Source organism: Prionailurus bengalensis, chromosome E4, assembly GCF_016509475.1.
Source record: "Prionailurus bengalensis isolate Pbe53 chromosome E4, Fcat_Pben_1.1_paternal_pri, whole genome shotgun sequence".
Lineage (NCBI taxonomy): Eukaryota > Metazoa > Chordata > Mammalia > Carnivora > Felidae > Prionailurus > Prionailurus bengalensis.
The window spans coordinates 8,680,264-8,707,631 of NC_057360.1; the positions used below are offsets into that span (position 1 = coordinate 8,680,264).

At 36.7% G+C, this 27,368-nt stretch overlaps 1 protein-coding gene across 8 annotated transcripts in view; it reads left to right on the forward strand.

Moving 5' to 3' along the window:
• RGS7 (regulator of G protein signaling 7) overlaps positions 1 to 27,368 on the forward strand; it is a 517,383-nt gene that overhangs the window by 485,033 nt on the left and 4,982 nt on the right. For 6 of the 8 annotated variants that reach the window (XM_043568695.1, XM_043568701.1, XM_043568698.1 and 3 more), the window contains 6 exons: positions 1,310 to 1,420; positions 2,700 to 2,825; positions 8,490 to 8,676; positions 11,708 to 11,797; positions 13,174 to 13,227; positions 13,977 to 14,058. In XM_043568695.1, the coding sequence (XP_043424630.1) occupies positions 1,310 to 1,420; positions 2,700 to 2,825; positions 8,490 to 8,676; positions 11,708 to 11,797; positions 13,174 to 13,227; positions 13,977 to 14,051 (643 nt within the window). In that variant the 3' untranslated portion in view covers positions 14,052 to 14,058. The remainder of the gene's footprint in view (positions 1 to 1,309; positions 1,421 to 2,699; positions 2,826 to 8,489; positions 8,677 to 11,707; positions 11,798 to 13,173; positions 13,228 to 13,976; positions 14,059 to 27,368) is intronic. The other 2 variants (XM_043568700.1, XM_043568702.1) reach the window with 2 other exon arrangements.

Sequence of the window (27,368 nt, forward strand, 5' to 3'; positions counted from 1 at the left end):
TAGAGCCTACTTTGGATTCTGTTTCTCCCTCTCTCTCTCTGCCCCTCTCCTGTTTGTGCTCTATCTCTCCCTGTCTCTCAAAAACAATAAACCTAGAGGGGCGCCTGGGTGGCGCAGTCGGTTAAGCGTCCGACTTCAGCCAGGTCACGATCTCGCGGTCCGGGAGTTCGAGCCCCGCGTCAGGCTCTGGGCTGATGGCTCAGAGCCTGGAGCCTGTTTTCGGTTCTGTGTCTCCCTCTCTCTCTGCCCCTCCCCCATTCATGCTCTGTCTCTCTCTGTCCCAAAAATAAATAAATGTTGAAAAAAAAATTTTTTTTAAAAAAAACAATAAACCTAGAAAGAAAGAAAGAAAGAAAGAAAGAAAGAAGAAAGAAAAAGAGAAAAGAAAGAAAGGAAAAGAGAAAAGAAGGAAAGGGAAGGAAAGGAGAGGAGAGGGGAGGGGAAGGGAGGGAAGGGAAGGAAACTTTCAGGGAACTCTTCTGTTATAGTTTAAATGAAAGAATGATCATTACTGTCTTCAGTCTCTCGAGATCCAGTCCTGCACAACTAGAATCAGATACAGAAGATACTTCCAAGGAGTTGAATTTTTCACTCCTGCTGAGAGAAATGAACCTTTCAATTTATCGAGTTACTTTTTGGCAACTTAGAGCCTCTCTGTAAATTCATCTTAACATTGACACTTTTCAGTTATTGCATGGCTTCAGAATTTGAACTAAACACAGATTTTAGATATTTTCCTTTTCTTCATTTAAATCTGTTATTAGCGGCACACGTGTTCTTCGCTTTGGAGTATTGCCAAATCCCACCTCTCCAACTTCTTTCCTTTCCTCTCCGTCTTTTTCTTTTCTTTCTTTCTTTTTTTTTTTAATACAAATTAAAAAAAATGTTAGTGATTCCCCCCTTACCTAACTCCTGTAGATACTTTTAATAAAAATTTCCTTTACCCATTCTCCAAGTTTGCTAAAATTTCAGCTGTGAGTGGACTGGCTGGCCAAGGATTGGAACTGACCCTTAGCACTGTTTTTCACACACTGACACTTTCCATTTTATTTCATTTTAATGGACGGATGTTGCCTCACTTGGTTTGGGCATGGACAGACATGGACTCCTTAGCTACGTTTGTCTTCCAAGGTGCACAATAAGTTGATGCACAAAAGTTATTGAAACATGGAAACTGCCATTGGGTTTTACTCTATAAGCAAGTGATTCCTTGCCCAGACCTTTTTATATCGTATCCCTTATTTGGGGCTGGGTATAACCTCAGCGAAAAAAACGAACGAAGATGAAAATATTTTTTTTTTCTCTCTAGTCTGTTAAGTTACACGGAACAGTATGTAGAATATGACCCATTTCTTGTGCCACCTGACCCTTCTAACCCATGGCTGTCTGATGATACTACTTTCTGGGAACTTGAAGCAAGGTATGCGATATGTTCTTTTCTCTCCAATTATTTCACTTATTTCAGGTTTGGGGTGAAATAGGAAGAATTCCATAACTGATCATTGTAAGGCTAATTTTACTCTGTGTCTCTATTAGCCCATGATATAAAGTTCTTGTTCAAGGTAATGGTTTTTAAACCTTAAATACTTGCGTTTGTGTTCAGATGCACATTGCCAGAGGACTGGCACAAAATTAGAGGTACAGGAGTTTCAGGATAGATTATTCAGAGTTGGGATCTTCAGTTCTTGAAATTTAGCTCATGGTTTTTGCTTCTTTGAAACTCCGCATAGCCACACAGGCCCCTGTATTCAAGCAAAATGATTGTTAAATCCATACTTATTTAAGCACAATACAGGTATGGCTCTATCCATTCAATTTTAAAACAAAATGAACTTGCCATTAACACTCTAAGAGAATCTGACAAGATACTGACGTCTTAAGAAAACCAAAGCACAATTTAAGATTCCCTGGTTTCCTTCATGACCTGTATAAGGGAAGACTTATAGCATCAATCTTGACAGAGTCATGAGGAGAGCAGTGCCTATCACTATACAGAGTGAGGATTTCATATCCTATGGCCTTTCTCTAGACTGTGTTTATGGACTTTTTCTTTCTTTTGCCTCCAGACAGTGTTCTTAAATGCTTGACAAGTGCAGGCTCTTCATCCATAAGTTCGAGATTTTATACATGAGGAATTGGGGCCCCAGAATGTTGTGATTCAGCCAGGGTTAGGTCACACATTTCATCAACAACAAACTCATAACTAGAATTTAGGCCTTTTGGTTCCCAATGCATTTTCCTCCAGTACAACATACCACCGTGAGACTCCACACTATATGCTGGTGAAGAAATTGTGCTTTGAGGTGAGAATGGCTAGAATATCGTGTCATACATTGGCAAGTTAAAACCTTATTACGTGTCATACATTGGCAAGTTAAAACCCTCTTTGTGCCTTGATTTCTTCATCTATAAAATAAGAATTATAATAGTACCTGTCTCAAAAGTTGCAGAAAAAAATCTAAAAGAATCCCTCCAGAGCACTTAGTGCCTAGGCTTAATAAAGATTAGACTGTTGTTAATGCCTAATGTATACTTCACTATGATTTCATGCACAGCCATCAATCACAGATTCTTTTTTCCCTGAAAGATATGTTAAAGATGGGAACCTCAAGATATATATGATTTTGAGGGGAAGTGTAATAGCAGAAGACAGAATTGGCATGAAAGGAGTATATTTTTCCTCATTTTATCTCCTATAGCAAAGAACCAAGTCAGCAGAGGGTAAAACGGTGGGGTTTTGGCATGGATGAAGCATTGAAAGACCCAGTTGGGAGAGAACAGTTTCTTAAATTTCTAGAGTCAGAATTCAGCTCAGAAAATTTAAGGTAAGACACATTGTTTGTATCCTATTCTGTGTCAGAGAGACTTACTGTGATATGGCTGGTTATTTTGCACCAAATAGATCAGTTACCCTCGTACCAACATGATGACAAGATGAACCCATTGAATTTCTGCCTCCTGATGGAGGGAAAAAGGTAACAAAGGAAAAGCCTATCCAGAATTGTTAGTTCCTTATAATGGTTTATTTTTACATTATCTCTTCATCTATTAAGTATATAAGTGCGATGCATTTGAAATGGACTCCATAAAGAAGTATAATACCTGAACTAATGTTTGGCAAAGTGAAGAATGGCCAATAATATTTACGAAGTTAAATTATCATTATTTATCAGTATTGGTCTTCTTAAAGTAAGGTCTGGGTGCCTATTAAAAATAACTTGAAACAACACTGTGGGGCAGTTCATGCACTTGGCACATTTAAATACAGCTTCAGGACAGTTGAGGGCCGCACCACACTGAGCTGTTAGTAGGAGAGGGGTGTGCATTCCACCCATCTGTTGTATGCATCATCCTTACATATTTTTGAATTTTTTCGAACTTAAGAGGCACCTGGAAATTGAATTTTTAAATGTGAGACACTGCAATAGATTTTAATGGCTCTTTTTAAGATCACCAAAGTGAGTGATAACTTTCCACTGCATAAAAATGTTTTTCCATGAGCTCTTTAATTCATTATTCTTTTGAAAATGATACCCGAATTTACTTTCCCATGACTTATGCGGTCCTGTGGAACTCATTTATGGTAAGGTCCCAGCATTCATTTATTTTCATTGGAACACTGCAGCTCCAGGCATTGTCACATTCTTTACAGATGATTTAACAGATACCAATACCAAACCATTCAGAAGCATGTAGAACTTTGACAGATGTCCTATGGTTGAAGCAAGATGATCACAGTTGGAACCTGGAATAATTTTATTATATATGCATGCCTGTCATGAATTGTTGGGATGCAGCCTTCTATTCATTCAAGTTTGTGCAAACCCATCTTGGGAAGGCTTTTAGAAGATCTACACTGCTAAGGATTTTTTTTTTATCAAGGTCACATCATCAATTATTGAGTAAAGGAATGCATAAAAAATATAGCAGAGATAAAAGATATTTTTAGCCTTTTAGCAGATGGGAAGATGGAATTTCCTCTAGTTCTCTAAGTGTTTAAATAAATGCCAACATCAGGGGTATCATGATGAAAAAATAAACAAGAAATGGGGCACCTGGGTTGCTCAGTCAGTTAAAGGTCCAGCTCTTGGTTTTGGCTCAGGTCATGATCTACAGTTTGTGAGATCAAGCCCTGCATTGGGCTTCACGCTCACAGTTTGGAGCCTGCTTGAGATTCTATCTCTCTCCCTCTCTCTCTCTGCCCCTCCCCTGCTCGTGCTCTCTCCCTCTCTCAAAATAAGTAAAAATAAACTTAAGAAATAAACAAGTAATAAGCCTGGCCAGTATCACCTAACCAAATAAAAATGGTTCCTGATCTCATTAAAACTACAGCCTAGTGGTGGATACAGAGAACACAGATCACAACACAAAATCGTGGTTATTTAGATCTGAGAAGTACAGAGGGATAGCTAACCTAGAGTTGGAGGTCAGCAAAGGCGTCCTAGGGGAAATAGCTTTAGGCTGTGATTTGGATGTCAAGATATAACCAGCCAAAATGTAAGAAGAAAGAAGCTCTGGGCAAAGGAAATAGTGGCAACTGTGTTTGTTTCATGAATGAATTGAATCACTGCTGATTCCTTAGTTCAAGCCTTAACCATTTCTTATGTCAATAATTTTATGCCATACTAGTTTTCTTTTTTTTAATTTTTTTAATGTTTATTTTTGAGAGAGAGAGAAAGAAAGGGGGGGGAGGGGCAGGGAGAGGGAGAGACACAGAATCCGAAGCAGGCTCCAAGACTCTGGGCTGTTAGCACACAGCCTGACACAGGACTTGAACTCAGGAACTGAGAGATCATGACCTTAGCTGAAGTTGGACACTCAACCGACTGAGCCACCCAGGCACCCCTACCATGCTAGTTTTCCATCTAAGTGATTTCATTTAAGAAATATGACATATTTAAAATATTTTATGTTATAATCCTATCCATACTGTTATAAGTATGCCATGGTATATTTAGTGTTCACTCTTTCTGATTATCAAACATCTAATCACCACAACAAAAATGAAATTTAAACATTCGTGCCCCATTTTCCGATAAGCACAATATGTCTGAGGGAGGCTAAGCATCTTGTCCGAGTCAGATGGGCTAGTAATTGGAATCCTAGGCTTTCTAAAAGCCAATAGAGGCTATACTCCACTGCTCCCCAAATCTGAGCCCACTGTTTCTGGTATCACACACTGAGGAAGAAAGAATAGTCCAGTTGTCCAGGAGGGCTAATTGAGCTTAAGTTAGTCTCAGTTTGTCTTATCAAGCAGCTGCCTGTAAGCACCTGCTCTTTACAGAAGCATGACACTCCTACGTTCTTCCAGAATTAAGACAGGAAAAAAAAGTCAAGAAATACTGTTTATTGATAACTTATTCCTCAAATATAACCTCTGCTGTCCATTGGTGTGTTTTTACTCATTCCCTTTTCAGGTAATACATGCAGCATAGTGGAAGTACTAAGGAAATACAGTAATATGAGTTTTATTGTTGAGTGTCTAAAAATGTGTCAGGCACTCAGAAGTGCCTCTTACATAATTTATCTTGTCATCTAATGGAAACCTGGTGAGATAGACATCATTATCCCATTTTACTGATTAAGAACTCAAGACTCAAAGACATTAAGACACTTACTTCCTCATATTCCAGCTACCATATATTAAGGATGATGGGATTTTACCAGTGTCCTTTCCATTCTACTGAGTTATTACAGCATCTACAGTAAGGCCGAGAATAAGAAAGGTGATGATGTGGGGCACCTGGGTGTCTCAGTTGGTTAAGGGTCCAACTTTGGCTCAGGTCATGATCTCGCAGTTCATGAGTTCAAGCCCCACATCACGCTCTGTGCTGACAGCTTAGAGCCTGGAGCCTGCTCGGATTCTGTCTCCCTCTCTTTCTTCCCCTTTCCCACTCATTCTCTGTCTATCTCCAAAACAAATAGACATAAGAAAGAAAGAAAGAAAGAAAGAAAGAAAGAAAGAAAGAAAGAAAGAAAAGAAAGAAAGGAAGGAAGAAAGAAAGAAAAGAAAGAAAGAAAGAAAAGAAAGAAAGAAAGAAAGAAAGAAAGAAAGAAAGAAAGAAAGAAAAAGAAAGAAAGGCGATGATGCTCTTAGGGACAGTTATGAGCACATCAACTGCTGCAAATTATCCAGGGGCAAACCCCAGCTATGACACTCATAGTGGGCAACCTTAAATAAGTGACTTAATCTTCATGCCCTCAGTTTCCTTTTCTCAAAAATGGGGGAAATAATAGCACATACTCTAGTGCTGTAGAGATCGAATTAGTAAATATGACTAAACCGCTTAGAATAGAGCCTGCACTTATTCCTGTAAGTGTTCTAATTAATTTTTCTGTGTTTTCAAGTTTATTAAGATGTCACTGCATCTATATCAGCTTTCCCTTACCAGCCCAGGGCTTTGCCCAGCAGAAGGCTTTTTCCTGCTTTGCACTCCCACACTATGTGGTTTGCCCTGTTCCTTGATAGCTGCTCCCGGGGTCCTAATGTTAGGCAGTTATTTGAATGGTGTACCTTTCTCTCTAGTGCTTCTTTGAGGACAGAAAAATTCTTTCAATTAAGGTGTTGAAAGCATGCTGGAATGGACTTGAATGAGCATTCATTACAAATTTATGCTCCCTCAGATGGCAATTAGATTGCACAGTGTCCAAATCTCTCATTTTTGGAGGAAATAGTCTTGAGCCTTCCCTTCTGAAGACAATAACGGTAGTTTCATGTGTAAGGCGTTGTCCAAAATTGGACTATCTACTGTTACATATATCTACAGGAAAATAATCTCTAGAAACTGGAAACTCACTAGATGGAGTAGTATTTGATTTTCTAACTCTAGCTCAACTGCTTTATTACTTATTTCTGACCTTTCATTAATGCCCAAGTTAAAACTTAATAATTATGAAGGTTCTGTTTGTATGAAGGTTCTGTTTATAAAGGTCATATTGTACCTCTCCTAAGACTCTGTAGCCTGTAGTGAACTTTGTCTTTTGTCATTTTCCCATTTCATGACTACATATGCCATTAGGGTGATAATGGTCTATGTTGAGGATAACATAGACCTAGTGTGTTCCGTTTTCAAGTATTTTTTTTCATTTTAACAAATTATAGTGATATATATAATATATATATCATATATATATTCATTTTTTAAGTTTATTTACTTATTTTGAGAGAGGCAGAGGCAGGCCACGAGCATGGGAGGGGTAGAGAGAGAGAGAAAGAGAGAGAATCCCAAGTAGGCTCCATGCTGTCAGTACAGAGATTAACATGGGGCTTGAACTCACGAAACCATGAGATCATGACCTGAGCTGAAACCAAGAGTCAGATGCTTAACCAACTGAGCCACCCAGGCACCCGCCATCTTCATCTTTTCAACATTATTTCTAGTCCTAACCAAAATGATATAACACAGAGCAAAATTTAAAGAAATGAAACCTATTAATACAATGTGACCCTTTATTATTAGACATTGCTATTTGCTCTTAGCCAAAACATGTTCTGGTGGGTTTTTTTCCTTACAGCATATATATTCTATACAGAAGCATATAAAATATATTTACATATTTAGAAGAAAGTCAGTATTTGTTTTGTTTGTTTGTTTTCCAGAGCTTCTGAATTGCTTTGATGCCTCTGCAAATTTAAACCTTTCAAACAGTGGCACGTGAAAGCTTGTTGCTTCTGTCATTCCATAACTCTCTGAATTAAACAGCCTAAAATTAGTTACTTGCCCTGATTTCTCCAGCTAGGGCCTTTTCTGATCTTGTGTCCAGGCCTCTTTTAATTCCAGTAAAGCTTCGCTGTGATTCCCTTGCCACGTAGAGCAGAAAGTCCTCTCCATACTAACTCTCATTGCTCACATGGACAACAGATCCAAAGAATATAGTACAATGCACTGCTTTATCCCCCAAGCAGATGCTCTGTGTCATTCACTCTAATTCCCTACAATCTCCTCTTCCTTTCTAATAAATGGTTCTTTAGTGGTGCTATTTTGCTGTAGTAAAAATTAAAGTTGTGAAGAATCAGGGCCCTGGGAGATCTGCTTTCAATAGCAAACACTTAAAAGAGATTGTTTTCAATATTTCCTTTTGAAAACATTTATACTTTTGAATACAACTAATGAGGGCACCTGGGTGGCGCAGTCGGTTGGGCGTCCGACTTCAGCCAGGTCACGATCTCGCGGTCCGGGAGTTTGAGCCCCGCGTCGGGCTCTGGGCTGATGGCTCAGAGCCTGGAGACTGTTTCCGATTCTGTGTCTCCCTCTCTCTCTGCCCCTCCCCCGTTCATGCTCAGTCTCTCTCTGTCCCAAAAATAAATTTAAAAAAACGTTGAATACAACTAATGAAAAAAATTCAGTAAAGGCCATATATTGGAAGCCCTGAGGAAAAAAAGGAGTTTATTGTTATGCATTATTGTGAATTGTGTGATCAGTCAATATTATAAGAATTTGCAAATTATAAGGCATCACAGTAAATGCTTGGTGTCACATTTTCCATAGATTCTGGCTAGCAGTGGAAGACCTGAAGAAAAGGCCTATTAGAGAAGTCCCTTCCCGAGTTCAGGAAATATGGCAAGAATTTCTGGCTCCTGGAGCTCCCAGTGCCATTAACTTGGACTCTAAGAGCTATGATAAAACCACACAGAATGTGAAGGAACCTGGACGATACACATTCGAAGATGCTCAGGTTGGTATATGGGTGGGCCTCACAGTATGTCACAAATGTGTTCCTGGAAAATTGACGTTTGAGGTATTTCTGCTTTATTTTCATCGTAATTGGCAGCTAGACTTAATATTTTCAATTCAGGTAACTGTATGTAAAATAATTCCAATTGATTTGGAAGAAAAGAGAGACACAGTAAACTGAACAGTTTCTGAAGCTTGGGAATGTGTTATAAATTTGAATGTCTTTACGTGAAAATTTCTTAAAGGGGAATATTTGAAATATTTGAACACTTTTACTTCATTTTTCTACTTCATCTCCCAATATGCGAGAAAACACGTACCTAATGATGACCTCAGCTCAGTAACACATAGTTGAAATCTTTAAGGTATCTTCCAATGTGGAGATTCTAAGATGCTGACATTCCTAAATTATTCATCATTATGAATAGTCGGAGCTAAGCTAGAGTAGGTTACAGTTATGTCACACTCAAGCCAGTTTTGTCTCTTATGATACAATGAAATAATAGAATTAGGCATATATGAATTTCCCAAGTTAAGTTTTTAATCTGTGAAAAGGAAAAAAAGGAAATTAATATTAAGATGGTAATATCCTAAGACAAATATTGAGATTTTTTTTCCTCAAACTGGGCACAATTGCCTCCTTAGACACAGTCTGAATTTTTCCTTCTCTAAAAAAATATTGTGCTCAAGAAGAAAACTAAACTTTTGGGTATTATTTTCCTAATGATATGCTGTAATTGGCTTTTTAAAAAAATTTGTTAATGTTTATTTATTTCTGAGAGAGACAGACAGAGCATGAGCGGGGGAGGGGCAGAGTGAGGGAGACACAGAATCGGAAGCAGGCTACAGGCTCCGAGCTGTCAGCACAAAGCCTGACCCGGGGCTTGAACTCATGAACTGTAAGATCATGACCTGAGTTGAAGTCAGACACTCAACCAACTGAGCCACCCAGGCGCCCCTGTAAATTATTTAAATTGGAACATGCATACATCTTAATTTCTTAAACCTCTTCAAAAGAAGAATATTAGTTCTAGAAAGTATCTTGTTTTTCAAATAACAATATTACTAAAATAAAATCTAGAAGATTTTAAAATCTAAAAGACCTTATTTTCACTCCCGGTGGAAAGTACATTTCTCCTGGCTTTGGTCTAAAGAAACGAGCCATCGTATAGAAAACTAACACAGGTTGAGATAGCTAAACAGACACCCATCTTTGCTTTCCCATGGCCTTCTATGTAGAAATAATTACAGACACATGCAAGAGAGCAGGATGAAAATTATAGTCCTGTTGCTTACTTCTGTGTGGATTTTTCTTTCTTTCAGTTCAAGATAAAATTTCAAGCATTTTTCTAGAGCCAACAATATGTAAAATGTTTGAAATGATCTCCCTGAAGTCTTAAAAAGAACATTTCTTTGTTATCTGTGGCATTAAAAATATTCTTGCTTAATAGGTCTTCAGTAAAATGAAAAGGCATAATTTTCTATAGAAAACATTACCACCTGACCCTGGGCTTCTTTTTCAGTTAAGCTCAGATATTTAACTCCAGTTGTTGATGGGTTTTTTAACCCCATCCTCAAAAATATAGTAATGAAAATTCCTGCCATTTTTTGAGAAAAGAAACAGTGTAATGGTTAAGAAAGCAGACTCTAGAGCCAAATTGCCTGGGTTCTAGTCAAAGCTCTGTGACCTTCCTCATATTTAAAACGGGTATAATAATGGTTCCCATCCTCACTGAAGTTTTGTGAGGATTAAATTAACTAATACAGGCAATCACTAGAAGTGTGCCTGGTATATATGCAAGTATATCTGAGCACTTACTATGCATACTCCCCTTCTTTGCTAAATATGTATCATTCCTTTAAGCCTCACAACAACCCTATTGTACAGAGTGGAAAACTAAGGCTCAGAGAGATGGGATAATTGACCTAAATTTACATGTTTGTAAGTGGCAGGTCTCGAGCAAGATAAGATCTGAAACCTTCAATGCTTGACTCCAAAACAAGACCTCTCTCCACTTTTCCAACAACAAATTCTGATAGGGTCTTGAATGTACCATACTTTTGGAGGTGAGCCTTGGGCTAGATATTGAGTGAGAATAACTCCAAATCATAGCAGAGAGGATTTTCTGCTCTACGTGGCAATGGTGTGTTTGAGACTGGGGAAACTGAGTCATTTCCTAAAATATATTTTTTTCTGCAAACAAAAAGAGATTGGGACATCCAGGATACTCTCTATATCTAACTGATTTTTCACTAGACTAGAAAGAGGAAGGAGCATTTATGCTCCATTGAACTTCAATAGGCCAGGGCAGAATCTCCCTAGATGGGGCTAACAACTGAATGGGATGAATATATTTTTTTCCTTGACTTCTTTGTCTATCAATATTCATCATCATAATAGGACATTGTGGACTGATTATAGGTTTAAATTATTAAATATTTACCTAATCTGTCACTGAAGGAAGTTTTTTTTAATGCATACGAATTAGGAGATTTAGCAATTAAATATCACAAAATATTTCTTGGATTTGTGCTCTGGCCCAAAGTGGATGTGGATGACAATTTTTTAATATAATTAGTACCAAAGAGATGATTCATCTGGGCAGTCTGCATCCTCCAAGTAGATAGCTAGTGTGATTACTGAGTCTTGACTTCATATCATTCACTTTTGGCCTGGAGTAATTTTAAGAGATAGTAGATTTATTTATATTCTCAAATGACCTATATAAATCAACAACTTGATTTGAAATAACTTCATGACCTTCCATTAACTGAATTCCATGTTTTTCAAGGACTGGATATGATTTGCCTCCTCTGTAGCTCTCAACCCACTTTAAATATTGATCATGAATAAAATTATAAATCTGAAGATTCATATGTTCTGTAAACACAAAGTATTCTCATCAACATTATCATTATTAATTTTAGCTGTTTCCAGATTTGTTTTGAACCATACCCTGTATTCTTGACACAGGATTTTATTTTTCCCTGAGAAATAATAAAGAAGCGCTTCAACCATTATTTCTTTTTAGGAGCACATTTACAAATTGATGAAAAGTGATTCATACCCACGTTTTATAAGATCCAGTGCCTATCAAGAGCTTCTACAGGCAAAGAAAAAGGTATTGGTTCTTTGTGACCTTTTTCGATCTGGTTCTCAGTTATAATTGTATGGAGTAGTTCCTTCTACTGAGGCCAGGGTATTGGACAAATGGTAAGTGAACACACTCCAAGACCTTCCCCAAACCTTTGTGTTTTATAAGGGCCATCTGAGATGTTTTTGTTTTTGTTTGTTGATTGCTTATTTTCTTTTTTGTTTTGTTTATTTCTGCAGATGTTCATGCTTTACGTTTTTTAGAACCTGTTTTCATGTTTCATGTTAGTCTCTTGTATGGCCAGTTTATGGATATAAAAATATAAAAAATTAAAATTAATGAAAAGGAAAGAATAACATCATTAGGTCAAAAACTTGAAGAGGGTTTTCTTTGTCCAGGAAGCTTGAGTGTAAGGTTTTGGCCACATACCCCATAACCAAATATAGACTTGTTATTTTCAATGATAGTTGCCAAAATGTAGTTATGTTCGATTCAAAATATTTTAATTTGGCATTCATCCTGGATTACTTAGTATCCTGATGGTGAACTTTACACACCTAACAAGGTAGCCAAACACATTTTGGAAGAGCTGCAATAGACATCATTATTCAATTAATGTTTATAATCAATGTAATCATTAAGGCAGGGTATGGAAAATCTGAATATAAAAATTGAACATCATTCATTACTTTTTAATGTTAAAATAGTCCATAGCTTCCTGAAATTTTTGAGATGAAATTATAATTTTGTGTAATTCATGACTGTCATTTAGGCTAATCTGATTTTTTAAAGTCCATTGCCTTTGCCAATAAATACTCTGTACTTGCCCTGTTCAATACAGCAGCCACTAGCCACATGGGATTGTTTAAATTTAAATTAAGAGTACATAAATTCTAGCCAGATTTCATGTACTCAGTGGCCTCAGCTTCTGAAATATTGGACAACATAGAATGACATTTCCATCCTTTCAGCAAATTCTATTGGACAGCAATGCTTGACAGAATTGACATAATCAACAGAAATCTAGTCCTAACAGAAAAGTATGAAGAAATTCTGAAGATATTCCACTGATTTTCAAATATGTAGGCTTTGCAAATGTCAACGTAAAACCTTCATGAATCTACTTCATTTTAGTGTCATTTGATTTTGCTTGAAATCATACCATTTTGTTTGCACAGGAAGAGTTTTGGTGTTAAAAATAGAAGTTCTAATAAAAACAGAGCCTATGTCCTGTGTCTAGTGTCCTTCCTTGGCAGCTTTCCTACCTTCCCGGTCCCTGTGACTTAGAACATGGATTTGGCATTGCCTCCTTTCATCATCCTGTCTCTTTATGCTGTTTTCCTTGCTTTCTTTTTATTTATGTTCCCTATTTCCCTTTGCCACACCCACCCCATTCATGTAAGTCGGAACACTCAATGGATCGCAGAACATCTTTTGAGAAATTTGCACAGAATGTGGTAAGTTTTCTTTCTTTTTTTTTTTTTGAGGAATTACAAATCATTAAGTCTAATTGGGAAATTTTCCCAATTTCTAGCCCCATCACTCACCTTTCATCCGTTGATGTAACAAAAGTATTGTCTTTATTCGAACTCAGAACTTCTGCTTCCTGCTTATCTTTCCGACCCAGCTCTTTCTAGAGTAAAGATGTCATCCGTAAGAAACCATTTGTGTCAAACTAAGGTTTGGAAAGAAGTATATATTATGGCATATAAAATGAAGAAAGTATCTCTTATGTATTTTTATTTTCATTCCATGTATCCCTTTCTTTCTTAAAGATAGTGCATGCATTTCTACATGCTCTTTCTCTTAGCCCTTCCTAAGGCTTTTTTAAAAGTTAAAGAGCAATGAGGGTTCTGTGCTTTCTACCTCTGCAGAGAGAAAATGGCCTAATGAGCAGTTTAAAGCCAAAGACTTGGTATGAATGGTGGTTGGTGACAAGATATGCCCACCAAAGACCCACCAGCATGCCTCTCTTATGCTTTATGTTTTGGGAAGGTGTTGAAAACTGTTGCATAAATCATCCAAGAAACCAGTGGTTTTCCTACCACTGTTTTCTTAGTATCTTGCCATGTGTTTTGGTGATATTTTGGTGATATATTTGTATGTGGGATTCCTTTTTTTTTTTTTTGTATTGTGCCAGTGCCTTTGCAACTTTCTGACGTTGTGTAAGCTCAAACTAAAGCCTTCAACACATTTATTTTTATAGGGCAGAAACATCCCTATTTTCCCATGCCATAAAAACTGTACACCAACACTGAGGGCCAGCACTAACCTGTTATGAAAAAGAGGTAGAAAAATCTTGGTTTATACTCAAGTTTGTCTGCATTGTCTGTTGAGTTGTGTGGTTAGCTCCATGCTGCTGTGTGTGTGTGTGTGTTGTGGCTTTTGCTGTGATGGCCAGTTAAGTGGAGTTATGTGTGTTGAAATGTAAGCAAATTGGAGTCAACAAAGATGCTGTTTTTTGTTTTTAGTTTCCTTCAAATATCTTTGTGGTGGGGAATGTTAATCAGTTCTATTTATGAATTGCCAGTTGTGACTAGGAACAGAGTATTTGAAAGACTTTAAAAAGCTGTATATACTTTGAACAGTCAATGTGATTGCAAAAATTAAAGGGCTGGAAAATGAAGAACTCTAGGAATTAATCACTCAATAAACTTCAAAAAATGTTGGCTGGTTCTGTTGGAATCTCTGACCTTTAAAATAAAATTTTCCTAACCATGCCTCATAAGTCATCATGGGAAGATAAAGACAATATTTTAAAAAAAGCCTCAAGATTTTGCTGGAGAAAGTAGCTGTAGGCTGTTGCACGGTGCTCTGTGCAATATTTAATAATTCTTCCAAATTCATCCTTTCCTAACATGATGCTGAAGTACTATTGTTCTAAAGATTGGAATGGAATTTTCTTTGATATGACTAAAAGCAATAACACAACATATGGAAGATGGAAAAGGGAAGCAAAATAGTTGTCTTTCCTCCAACACCATCCCCAATTCTGACCTACTTCTCCAACTTTTAAAATAGTACCACGTTGTCACACACTGCAAACTTAAGAAAAGATCAATAGGAAATAAGGGGAAGGCAAGCCTAATCATCTACGCCTTCAGTCAAAATTCATACAAGAAATGACAGTTATATTCCAGACATTGTGCTGTGTCTCAGGAGGGTGTATAAGGTAGATACCTTAATTGCTAAGGAATCTAATGGTATAAACAAGATGTTGTGACGCACAGGAGAAAGATAAACTTTTCTGCTTGGTGTTGGGGTGGGGAGGGAGCACCCACAGGTAATGCGAGAATTCCCAGAAGAAATTACATTTAAGTGGATTTCACTAGGACAAGAAGGACATCCATCCTTTTAAGGAGAAGGGGAGAAAAGGCTGGAATTACTGAAGAAAACGAGGTTGAGTCACATTCACACAGATATACACACAACACACTAATAAATTACAGATAATCTTCAGACACAATTGTTTGGGGTTATTTTTTTCCATCCAGGAAAACAAAAAGTAATATTTTTCATTGGATATTTTGTTTCAGTAGTACTCTAAGGAAATGGAATAAGGAAATTAGAAAGGCTCTCTGATTTCCTCAGTAGATTACAAACAATTGTATCTATTTTATTACTCATGAGAAGAAAGTTTCTATCCTGGCAATTATTTATATACAAAAATTAAAATTAATATACTATACAATATTAAATCTTAGGATGATTAGTTTCTATTTGAAGTTCCCTTTAACTCTTTCTATCCTCATTTCTTTTTTTTCCCCTTGGTTCTGTGTTCCTCCATGTTTGTGATTACTTTTAGGGTCAGCAGGTGTGTTAGGAATCCAGTGTACCTACATAATAAATTTAATAGGATATCTTTACAGGATCAATACAATAATTCTAACACAGGATGAAAAATGATTTTATTATTAATCAGGTAGACATAATGAAGGCAATATGGAGTTTAAATAAACATTTTAAAGGAGTCCTGTGTGCAGATTAGTCTGGCAAATACAGGGAGGCTACAGGATAGACAGTATTCAAGGAAGAAACAGAAAAGGGAAAATATAGGTAAACAAGTATGTAGACTATGAAAGGGGCTGGGAAAAGTGATATAGTAATGACTCCTCTTCTTGCCATGTACCAGTCTCTGCACTAGGCACTTTATATTATATAATTTAATATAATCTAACCCTGCAAGTTAGGTATTATTATACTCATTATGTTACCCATTTGATAAGTGAGAAAACTGAAGGGTCGGAGGAGGTACAAAATTTGCCCAGAATCACAGTTATTAGGACCTGGCACTGACCCCACATTTATTTTGTTCCCAAATTCTTTCTTTCTCCATTGATCGCCTTGCTCCTTCATATTCTTCCAACTGATAGAAGATCAGCCACCTGCCACTCCTCTAGAGTCTGAGTCCATTTCCAATTAGTATCTGTTTGTAGAAGTTTATTTACATGTTCTAACACAGTTACTCATAACCTGGCTTATAAAAATGGCATCACTGTTTTGTTTCACACAAGAATCAAAAATGTTTTGCTCAACAGTTCTTCCCAATACCATTAAAACTTCTGTTGGTTGCTGAGACCAATAAACTCTTGCCAGCACCTTACAGAATAAACAGTTAACAGTTGCACAGCATTTTACAATGTTCCAGAGACACTCATTCTTTCTTGCCTGTTTTGTTGTCACTGTTGTTGACATATATGACAATCTGAGGAGGTGGTCGGGCAGGTGTCACCACCCTTTCATAGATGAGCAAATTAAGGAATAGCGAGGATAGATCACTTCACCAGTATCAATCAGTTGTTGAGAATTAAAGCCAAGACTGGAAGCAAAGTTTTCTGACTTTAAATTCACTCCTCTATAGATTACTTATTTTCTTTTCATTTTGCCCAACACGGGAGCGTTAAGAATTAAATTTGTGTAATACCTTCACCTTGCCCTTGTTGTCTCAAGGCATCTCATTTCCTGTGATTTACTTTTTTATTACTTTGTTTTCCTTGCCATCAGATAAGACCTTAAGGGTAAGGTCTTTCAAGGTTTGCTATGTTCTCTCATGCCTTTAAATGTTATTCTTACTACATAGGCGTCATTCCCTTTGACAAAGTTCATGTGCTGTGCTAATTCTAACAGCTGTTTCCTTCCTCCATCACCATCACCAAATCTGACACCATTTCTCCAACCACTAAAGTCTCATGGCATCTGTCTGCCACACAAATCACAAGGAGAATGGATAGGAAATAAGGGGGGAGGGGTGGGAAACTGGGTAAGAGGATTGATCGTCCACACCTTCAACCAAAACTCATATATCAAGTTCTGACTGTACTGCTTACCTCCTCTCCTTAGTTTGTGTGAAGGGGAAATTAAATCAGCCTGGCTCTGGGCTATAAAAGGAGAAATGAGAAATAGAGAATGTTCATGTTGAGCTCCCAGGAACTTGCCTAATCTAACCTCTTTTGGGGAGAAAATTTACTCTATCTCAATGAAGCCCAGTATCTGCAGAGCCTTTAAAAGAATTGGCAGAAGGGGAGCCTGAGTGGCTTAGTTGGTTAAGTGTCCAACTTCAGCTCAGGTCATGATCTCGTGGTTTGTGAGTTCGAGCCCCGCATCAGGCTCTGTGCTGACAGCTCAGAGCCTGGAGCCTGCTTCGGATTCTGTGTCTCTCTCCCTCTCTCTCTGCTCCTCTCTCTCTCTCTCTCTCTCTCTCTCTCAAAGCTAATAAATAAAAATTAAGAAAAATAAAAAAAAAAAGAATTGACAGAAAGGATATCATGACCATCTTGGCTGTCCCAACCCTGTGACCCCAGTACTTATGCTAGGCTTGGAAGCATGAGGCTTGGAAGGCATGCTCTGGAGATGGTCATAAATTACCAGAAGTTGTGAAAACTCTGTGAGAGAATTTTAACAAAAGCATTGAGTTGACTCTGAAATCAGTTAATCTTTTGGGATCAAATCTTTACGTAACACTATAATTGATTGGTATGCATACTGATAAGAACAAATGTAAATAAAATCCTGTAATTTCCTTGGAGTGTTAATAAGTGAGAAAGATAGAATACTTAGTTCTTTTAGAATGTTCTTTTTGTTTACATCTAATTAAATTTTTTACCTGAGCTCATTATGGAGATGCTGGGTAACACGCCTCATGTAAATTTAATATAAGCAACAAAATGAGGTAAAAAGAGCCCAGACCTGAAAGCTTGACATGTTAATATTTACATTTGAAACCTAATCCATGCTTTCATGCCATACGAATTTTTAGAAACTGCTGAACCCCTGCTTCTTTATCTATAATCTCTCTAGCCAGGAGTAGCTTTAGTTAGCACTTTGCACAAACATATATAAATGAATATAAGTATTCTTTATATAAATACATAAATAAATGGGGTTATACATTAAATATGCTTTTGAAACATGCTTTATTTTCTTAAAATGCATCACAAATATCTTCCAAGTCTTTTCATATTCTTCTACATAATTTTACTTATTGTCTACACAAATTTCCTCTGAATAGATATACTTGAAATTTATTTTCCAATCTTCTATTGATGGATATCTACATTGTTCCTTCTTTCTTTCTTCATATTGTAGATCAAAGTATGATAAATATCTGTCAAGTAAAATATTGTTTTTTTTCTTATGGTCATAAAAATTTTAATTGCTTGGTTAAATGGGATGCAAAGTTATAAAAGATGTTTACTTATTTATTTTTCCTCCTCTCTTATCTTTATATTTTCCCTAACACGAGAGCACACACTAGATGAAAAAATAACTGGTTGAAGAAGGCAGGAATCATACTTTGTATTCTTAATTTCAAAACTACTGTGTTACACATTAATAAAAAATTGGTTACCATTTGGTCCTCAATCTATGAAGAACTGTAGTCACATTCTGGGAGTCTTTCACTGTTTTTTTTTTAAGACACTGTCAAAGGCTCTATGGATTGTTTCTAGTCATGGTTAAATGATTTTTAACTTGGTTTTTCATCAAATGTGAAATCCAGCATAAAATCTTCTCCACATACCCTAATAACCGCCAAGATTATACATTGAGACCATTCAGTCAATTCAGTATAATCCTATGAATAATACAGATTCCGGGCTTGGGAAACACAGCCCCAAGACTAGCTGTGGGGCAATGCCAGGAGTAGGGCAATGCAGTGTGAAATCTATTCATGTGGACCTCCCAACTGCCCATTGGACTGGACATTGGTTCCATTTAGGATTAAGCCCTGGCACTTCTGGTCGAGTGCTCTAGATTTTCTTTTGGGCTTACAGGTACCTTAAGTGTAGATAAGCTTTGTTAGAAAGGATCCTGTAGAAACTTGTCACTTGTTCAGATTTGTTCACTATGAGTAATTCCAATAGAGAAAAATGACCTGATAATCTAAGATCCACGCATACACTACATTTTTATCATTGCTTTTATATACTGTTTTACTAGTTCTGGATTATTCATTCACTCGGTATACATTAAGTTTTGACTATCCTATAGCCTGTCTTTGCTTTCATTTCCCTTGATACCAATTTCTACCACAATACCTTAGAGTATTCAGAATGGTCCTTCTCCAGATTGTGTTTTTACTAATGAAGTTGCATTACAGCAAAGGCTTCGAGGACTTAATGAGACCCTTGATTTACATAAGCATCCCTCATAATGAAGCAGATTCTGCTTCAGATAAACATCCATCACGAATATACCATAGATTAGGGAAGGTTTTTATTTATCTTATATCTGTACACCTGTCAATGCATACTAATGCATACTAATCTGAAGGAGAACTTTGTGCATATTTTTTTCTGGTTGAGATTCTTTGCTTGAGATTACAGGTATATTCATAGAGATCTCTATGTTAGAAAATTCCTAGAGCATCTTAGGTAAATATAATTTATAAACTGGTTGTTGGGGTTTCCCACCATAGATATTACCAGTGAATACCTAAAATCTATCTGCTAAAGGATGAAACATTTTCTCCTCTTTCTTCTCTTCTGGACCTGAAACTATCTCATTTATCATTTTGTTGTTGGCATATATGGCTATCTATCTTGTTTTACTGAAACTGTTTGTGGTGATAACTTGCCTAAGAAAGCAATTTCAGGTTCCTTGCAGCATGTGGTAAATTGATTGGTGTGAAATGTAGCTGATTTCATTTGGACAGCATACCTTTATGTTCCCCTAGTAACATCATTAGTTCTTAAACTGCCACTCAAGTTTTATAAGCTGTGGATTGTACAGTGGTTTTGGTCAGGGAGCATCCAATGCAACCCTGGGGGTTCCTAAGGAATGTTTTTTTTTAATACGTATTTTTAATGTTTATCTTTGAGAGGAAGAGAGAGCATAAGCATGGGAGGAGCATAGAAGGAGGGAGACACAGAACCTGAAGCAGACTCCAGGCTCTGAGCTGTCAGCACAGAGCCCGATGACGGGCTTGAACTCACAAACCATGAAATCGTGACCTAAGCTGAAGTTGGATGGTTAACAGACTAAGCTACCCAGGTGCCCCCTAAGGAATGGTTTGAGGCTGCTGAGTAGACAGTCCCCAGTGGGAAACTTCCCCATTCCTAGTACATATCCCAGAGGCAGAAGTTTAATAGCATTTCCCAAAGTACTCTTCTAATATACGGGAAGCCTTGGGTTAACACCAGGAGTTACAAGGTCCCAGTTTCCTGTTTAATTGGAAACCACCCTGGGGGCTCTGCATAACAAGTTTATAACCCAATAGTACTCATGTATCCAAACTATTGTATTCTTTTATCCAACAGCAACAGCAACAAAAACAGTAATTGACCACCTACTGTAGGTCAGGCACTTTGCTCCCTATCTTAGAGTACATAGATAATAAATAGCTACTACTGTTAGGAAGCTTACAGTTTATAACAACAGATATTAACAGAAGTAACTACTTTTGGGATGCCACTAATGTGCACCTAAGTTGGCTCATTCTTCTCAGGAAAGTTAACTGTTCAATGAACAGAACGAAATTCCTACTAGCTTCCCACTAGCTTACTTCATATAAATCATGCTTAAAGCAGCACAGAGTAGGCAGGGAGAAGAGTTAAGTAAGGCCTAAGCAAGAGACCTGCCTACTGGATAGTTGGGGGAGCTGGCGCTGAAGGAGAGAGAACAAAAGTAGAACTGGAAAAAGTGTCTGAGCACTTGATAAACGCAGCTGTGTCCCAGGCAGGGACTGCCATGAAGTCTCCAGTTAGAGGAGCATAGTACAAAAGAAGGTCATCAAGGAGACACCTTGTATTCTGGATCCACACACTAAGCCATCTTCATCTCTGCTGAAGATGTGGGTGGAGGGCAAGTTAGGAGAACCTAGAGACAGGAGGACATGTTTGCAGGATTAGCAGCTACTATATTAATCCACACCTGAAGAGAACAAGAACTTGGCCAGTAAAATAGAAAAAGTATAGGTGGGAGTGTAGAACTTTTAACACCAGTAAGTTTACATATAGGCTAAAACATTTTTGAACCAAGTTTGTTGGAAGAGTTGATAGAAAAATAAACTTCAAACTATCAACTAGGAATTGCAAAAGTTACATAATAAGTAATTTTACATTATCACTTTGATTTTATTTGAAGATATGTAAAATTGAAAATTACTCAACTATATCTGAATCTTACATCAAGTCGCAGAATTTAGCTGGGTAAAGCAAGAGAATATGGAATGTTCCAGTGTGCTTATGTACTCAGCCTTACAATGTTTGGCAAAGTAGTTGCAGATAATCAACTGAATCTCTGTATCAGTCTCAATTACCTCATTGAGTTAAATAGAATTTAAGAGAATTACATAGAGTTAAATACAAGTTCATCAATGGTCTAAAGGCAGCATGTTTACATATTCTTTTCAGAAATTTGTTTTATGTAGCTAGGAAAATAAAAATGGAGCTTAACTTGATAAAGATTGGTTTTGTTATGATGTCTAAATTTAATTTCCGCTAAAAGTATATTAATATGTTAATTATTTCTAGATATGAGGTCTTACTAGGCAACCCTATATCATCACCAAGCCATCTATTTCTCATTTTTTCTTACCCATTCTAAAGCCACATGTACCATTGCTATGTGCTCATCAGCACCATTTTTATACTGGTGACCAGCCATACTGGTCAAAAAAAAAAAGATTTTTACTTTTCTATAATTTTTGCTAGGACTTCAAGGCAATACAACTAAAATAGGCAATTTAAAATTAAAAAATAGACATCTTTATATAAATTGCATACATGTTTATTGACCTAGATATGTTATGTTCAATCCTACAGTCACCCTGTTACATTTTCTTAGGCACCTCCAGATACCCTCCAGCAAGCCCAGACTGGGCAAAATCCCATATCTCCTGCATTATGCGTCACATTTTGATCGCTGTTTTTTTTGTTGTTGTTTTTAAGTGGCTAGGTTCTACGAGTAATAAGAGCAAACATTGGACAACTCCAAATACAATGCTTATACCTATAATTTCAACCAGAAAAGACCATTATTAAGATAGACTTGTGGTATTGAAAATTTAAAACACCATTTCTAAACTCTACTGACTATTGTTTCTGGAAAAGAAAATTTCTGCTATTTTTTTTATTTATTTTTTTTTTTTGGTTTATGAAGTCATTTTGATTTACTTGCTTTGATATTAAAGATTTTTTTCCCTTCTATTTCATCAGGAACAGAAAATTTACCCAGTAGACATGGCTGAATCACAAAGGGGGATAACAAACACCTATTATCAAGGGTATTCACTTAAAACATGCTTATTAATATCTAAGAGGAACATATTTCTAATAAAACTAGTAAAAGATATTGGGAAGTCTTTATCTTTTCTAATTATAAAAGTTAAATCCTCAAGGTACTTTGAGGAGATACTGAGAAAGATGAATTTTTTAAGCCTCCGAATTGAAAAGGAATTTAGAGGCTTCGATTTCCCCAGGTTCAGTGTCCAGCACATTGCATCAATCTCTTCTGTGGGTGCAGTCACAAGTAGGCATCTAGCATTCCCTGGCTCGTAAGTTCCAGAGATGTGGTACTCTTGGATGGCACAGGAAGTCCATGCCCCATATTAGAAATTCATTTCTTATTTTCAGCATAATCTACTTTTCTGTAGCTTCCATGTAATATCCCTAGTTCTGTCTCTGGAACTGGACAGAAGAAAATAAACATTTATCTAGATCTTGACAGCTGTCAAATTTCTTGAAGGCGTGATTACATAAACTCCTTTCAAATGTTCTTTTTATTTTCTTTAGCTAAAATCTCAAATTTACTGTTTTTCTGTGCAGTTCAACTACCCATATCCCATAATCTCAAAATCACTGGGGCTTGGAAAATGCAGATTTCATTACCTCATACAAGATAAACTGAGTCAGAGGCCTTCTCTCTCTCCTTTTGCCCCTCCGCCCCCATTTACATTTTGTTACAAACATGTCAGAACAATAACGTTTAACAACTGTTGAAGCATTCCTACCTGACCTCTTCTTACCAGAGATCCATGGTTCTCATATTTGGCTGCAGCAGAAACACCTGATGAGACAGATCGCTAAATCTCGCCTCTCATAAGGTCTGATTAGCAGCTTTCTGCTGAGATCCAAGAATTTTCATTTTTAATTAAGTCTTAAGTGATACTGCTCCTATTGGCTTTGAGACCACGCTCTGAAAACCACTGCTCTAGACTAATGGACGCTCTCTCCCAACTGGTAGATGCCAAGGGCACAACAAATGTCACAGCTAAGAGGCAACCCTCCAGTTGTGCCCACAGAGTTCGGCAACTACCAGTTGAAGTATGTGGTTAACAGTCAATTATGTTTGTTGCCATGTTCATTTTATCATATCTGAATTGATACTAATTACATAACTAACTATATCAGCTTCTGAAATTTGAGTATGAAAAGGAAAGATGTTTCTATGAAAACTAAGCTGGATACTTAATGGGACTCAATATAGTAAAGACGCCTTAAATTGCTATTAAATTAAAGCTGAGTAAGACTTGCATCATAAAAATGTATTTCTAATGTTTTCTCATGTAATAGTCTCATGTTCTTTCATCATCTTGTTTGCTTACCTCAAACATTTGCTCCAGTCAGCAGTCCTCCAAAATGGTAACTGAATACAGTACTAGAGACATAACCTAACCAGCACAGATTGGGGATACTGTCTTCCCAATAGGAAAAAAAAATAGAGGGTCACCTGAGTGGCTTAGTCAGTTAAACATCTGACTCTTGATTTCAGCTAAGGTCATGGTCTCACGGTTGGTGAGATCAAGTCCCACCCTGGACTCCATGCTGACAGCACAGAACCTGATTGGGAGTCTCTCCTCTCTCTCCCTCTCTCTCTCTCTCTCCCTGTGCCCCTCCCCCATGCATACATGTGCATGCATGCTCTCTCTGACTCTCAAAATAAATAAACTTTAAAATAAAAACAGAAAAGAAAAAGAAAGAAGAAAGAAGAAAAATGTGTCACGTAACTTACAAACCAGCCTGAAAACTGCACCAGCTTCCCTCCCCTCCCGCTGGTTCCCAGTCACCACAACCATGTCAAAATGTAGAGTCATTTGGGGCTTAAACTTAAAAAAAAAATTTCTCATCAGTTCAGAGTACGTCTCCTCAATCTTGCTAGGTTTTTGGTGAGTGGTTTATTTTAATCTAAATTTGGCTTTGTATCCTTCTTTTCATTAAACTTTATCTTGTAAGTTATAGCTTTATATAAGTTTTTAAAGTATCTCTTAGTTACCCAGCCTTTTAACCAAGATTACCAAGTTTGTGTATGCATATATTTTATCAGAACTACATCAGTTTAATGGTGAAAATAACTGTTTAAAAGACCATAGAGAACAGAGAGGAAGACAGAGTTCCACTACTCCAATAATTAGCACACCTTGAAGATAGTGTTTTGTTTAATTACAAACTTCATTGACCCTTCTGTATCTTGGCCACAGAGATACCACAAAAGACTGCTACATGACTTACTCCACAAACCTTTGTTAAAGCAACCAACCTCCTATCCTCAAGTCTGCTAAACCCTTTTTATTTATTATTATTTTTTAATGTTTATTTATTTATTTATTTATTTTAAAATATATGAAATTTATTGTCAAATTGGTTTCCATACAATGTTTATTTATTTTTGAGAGACAGTGAGAGAGAGAGAGAGAGAGCACACACGCACAAGCAGGGGAGGGGCTGAGAGAGAAAGAGTCACAGAATCTGAAGCAGGATCCAGGCTGTCAGCACAGAGCCCAATGCAGGGCTTGAACCATGAATCATGAGATCATGACCTGAACTGAAGTTAGACACTCAACTGACTGAGTCACCCGGGTGCCCCTGCTAAACCCTTTTTAAAAATGAGTAAGTGAGCATGTACATGACAAAGACCTAGCAGAGTTTACACAGGAGTTCTTTGCAAACAAATATTTACAACAGCAATATACCATTCAAAAAAGGAACAAAGGACTTGAACAGTTTTAAAAGAATACAAATAATAAATATGACACAACAGAAAGAAAATCTATCTTCATTAATAGTCAAGTAAAATTTTAAAAACAACAAAATAACCTTTTCCTCCAAATAGGTTATTTTTTTAAATGATAATATCTAGTGGGGTGCCTGGGTGGCTCAGTCAGTTAAGGGACCAACTTCTACTCAGGTGATGATCTCATGGTCCTTGAGTTGAAGCCCCACGTCAGGCTCTGTGCTGACAACTCAGAGCCTGGAGCCTGCTTTGGATTCTGTGTTTCCCTCTCTTCACCCCTCCCCTGATCATGCTCTGTCTCTCTCTCTCAAAAATAAATAAACATAAAAAAATTTTTTTTAATTCTAAAATGATAATATCTAGTGTTAGAAAGGGAGTAAGTAAATCAGTGTTTTCATACACAGTTAATAGGAATACAAATTGCTAAACACTTTTTTTGAACAGAACTTTACAGAATATGTCAAAAGTTTCAAAATTCTTTCACTTTCAATCAGTAATTCAACTTCTAATAATTTAATTCTGAGAAAACCCAGATGTTCACACATATACAAGAATATTCATTGTACCATATAACTGTCAATCAAAAACACAACCTTAATGTACAACAATTGTGAATTTCTTACATACATTAAGGTATATCTACCTAATGGAATATTATACAACTATTGAAAATTATATTTCAGAACAGTGGCTTTCATCTTTTTTTGTATTGTCACCCACATTTGACATAATAATTAATATGTGTTTGTGTGTGTGTGTATATTGTATTACTGTATAATCTGCTTGTGTGTGTTTATATGTGTGTAGAACTAAAATACTATTTCAGAAACAGTACATCCCCTTATGATGTGTGATGCACTTTGATACATGCTGATATTAAATTTTTTTCTTAATGTTGGTAGCATCTGTCTAAATTGATTTCCTTTTTCACTAATGCAATGAATTTGAAATTATTTTACAAAAAAATATGTAACATGAATAATATGTATGTTACTCATAATAAGCCAATGCTATGCACAAAATGGCTTGTAAATTTCAGTTTTTTGTAAAAACATAAAATTAAAAAAATTCATACAACATAGAAGGATATATTAGTATGTAAATAACTGTATTTAAGTAATGTTTATTTCTTATTTATATTTTTCTATGTTTCCCTCATTTTTCTAATGGATATATACCACTTTTATTTTAGGAAAATATTTTAAACTAAGGAAATGAAAGTATTTGGTGTTACTTGTTCTTTCTCAATATGCACAGGAAGCTAGTAATATACACTTAAATGTAATTGTGTTCACAAACCCTCTCTTTTTAGTCTAATGATAGAATTTTTTCCAGTGCTCAACATCACATATACCATCCCCCAAACTAGCTACCGAATCCTTCTTTTCCTTCCTTCCTTCTTTTCTTCCTTCCTCTCAACCATTTGATTACATCTTTAACTTTTTTAAAGTTACATTTTTAACTTTCTAGGAACTGACACTCCCCATAGTTTTGCTAAAATTATTCACATGTTCAGTAAACTCAACCTGCAAGTTTACCCAGGAGAATTGGTTTCATTTTAAGCAGGGAAGAGCTTTCCAAACACGTAGTCTAGCTTCAATTCCTTCTTAACACCTTTCCAATTAATTTCCTTGATAGGAGCACCCAGGGCAAAATAAGAATTAAAAAGACCCAGATTCTGTCATTTAATTAGTCAATATTTAGGGTATGACTAGAGTGTTTCCCATTTTTCACTCTACTGTGCCTCTCCTCCGCCAAGTCAAAATTTACTTAGCCCAAGACATTTGAATCTCATTTCCCTGGTTTCAGGAAGTTTAGTCTTAAAATATGACTTCAGCCAAGGATCTCAACTCCTGCAAAGAATCAAGTATGTATTTGAGGACTTCTATAATGTTAATGTTGTTTAACAGCTATTGATTTTTTTCACCAAACCAATCGACTTAATGAATTATACAAAACGGCTTGTGAATACACTAGCTCTGATTCTATGGGCAAGAAAGCCAAGAGAGGGAATCAGCAGAGCAGTTTAGGGGGCCAGTTAGAAGACTCTAGCAAAGACATTGATAAAGTTGTCTTTGAAGAGTGGATAGGATCTGAACAGGTAAATGTATGGATAGTGGCCCAAGCTGATAGAGATAAAATGAACCAT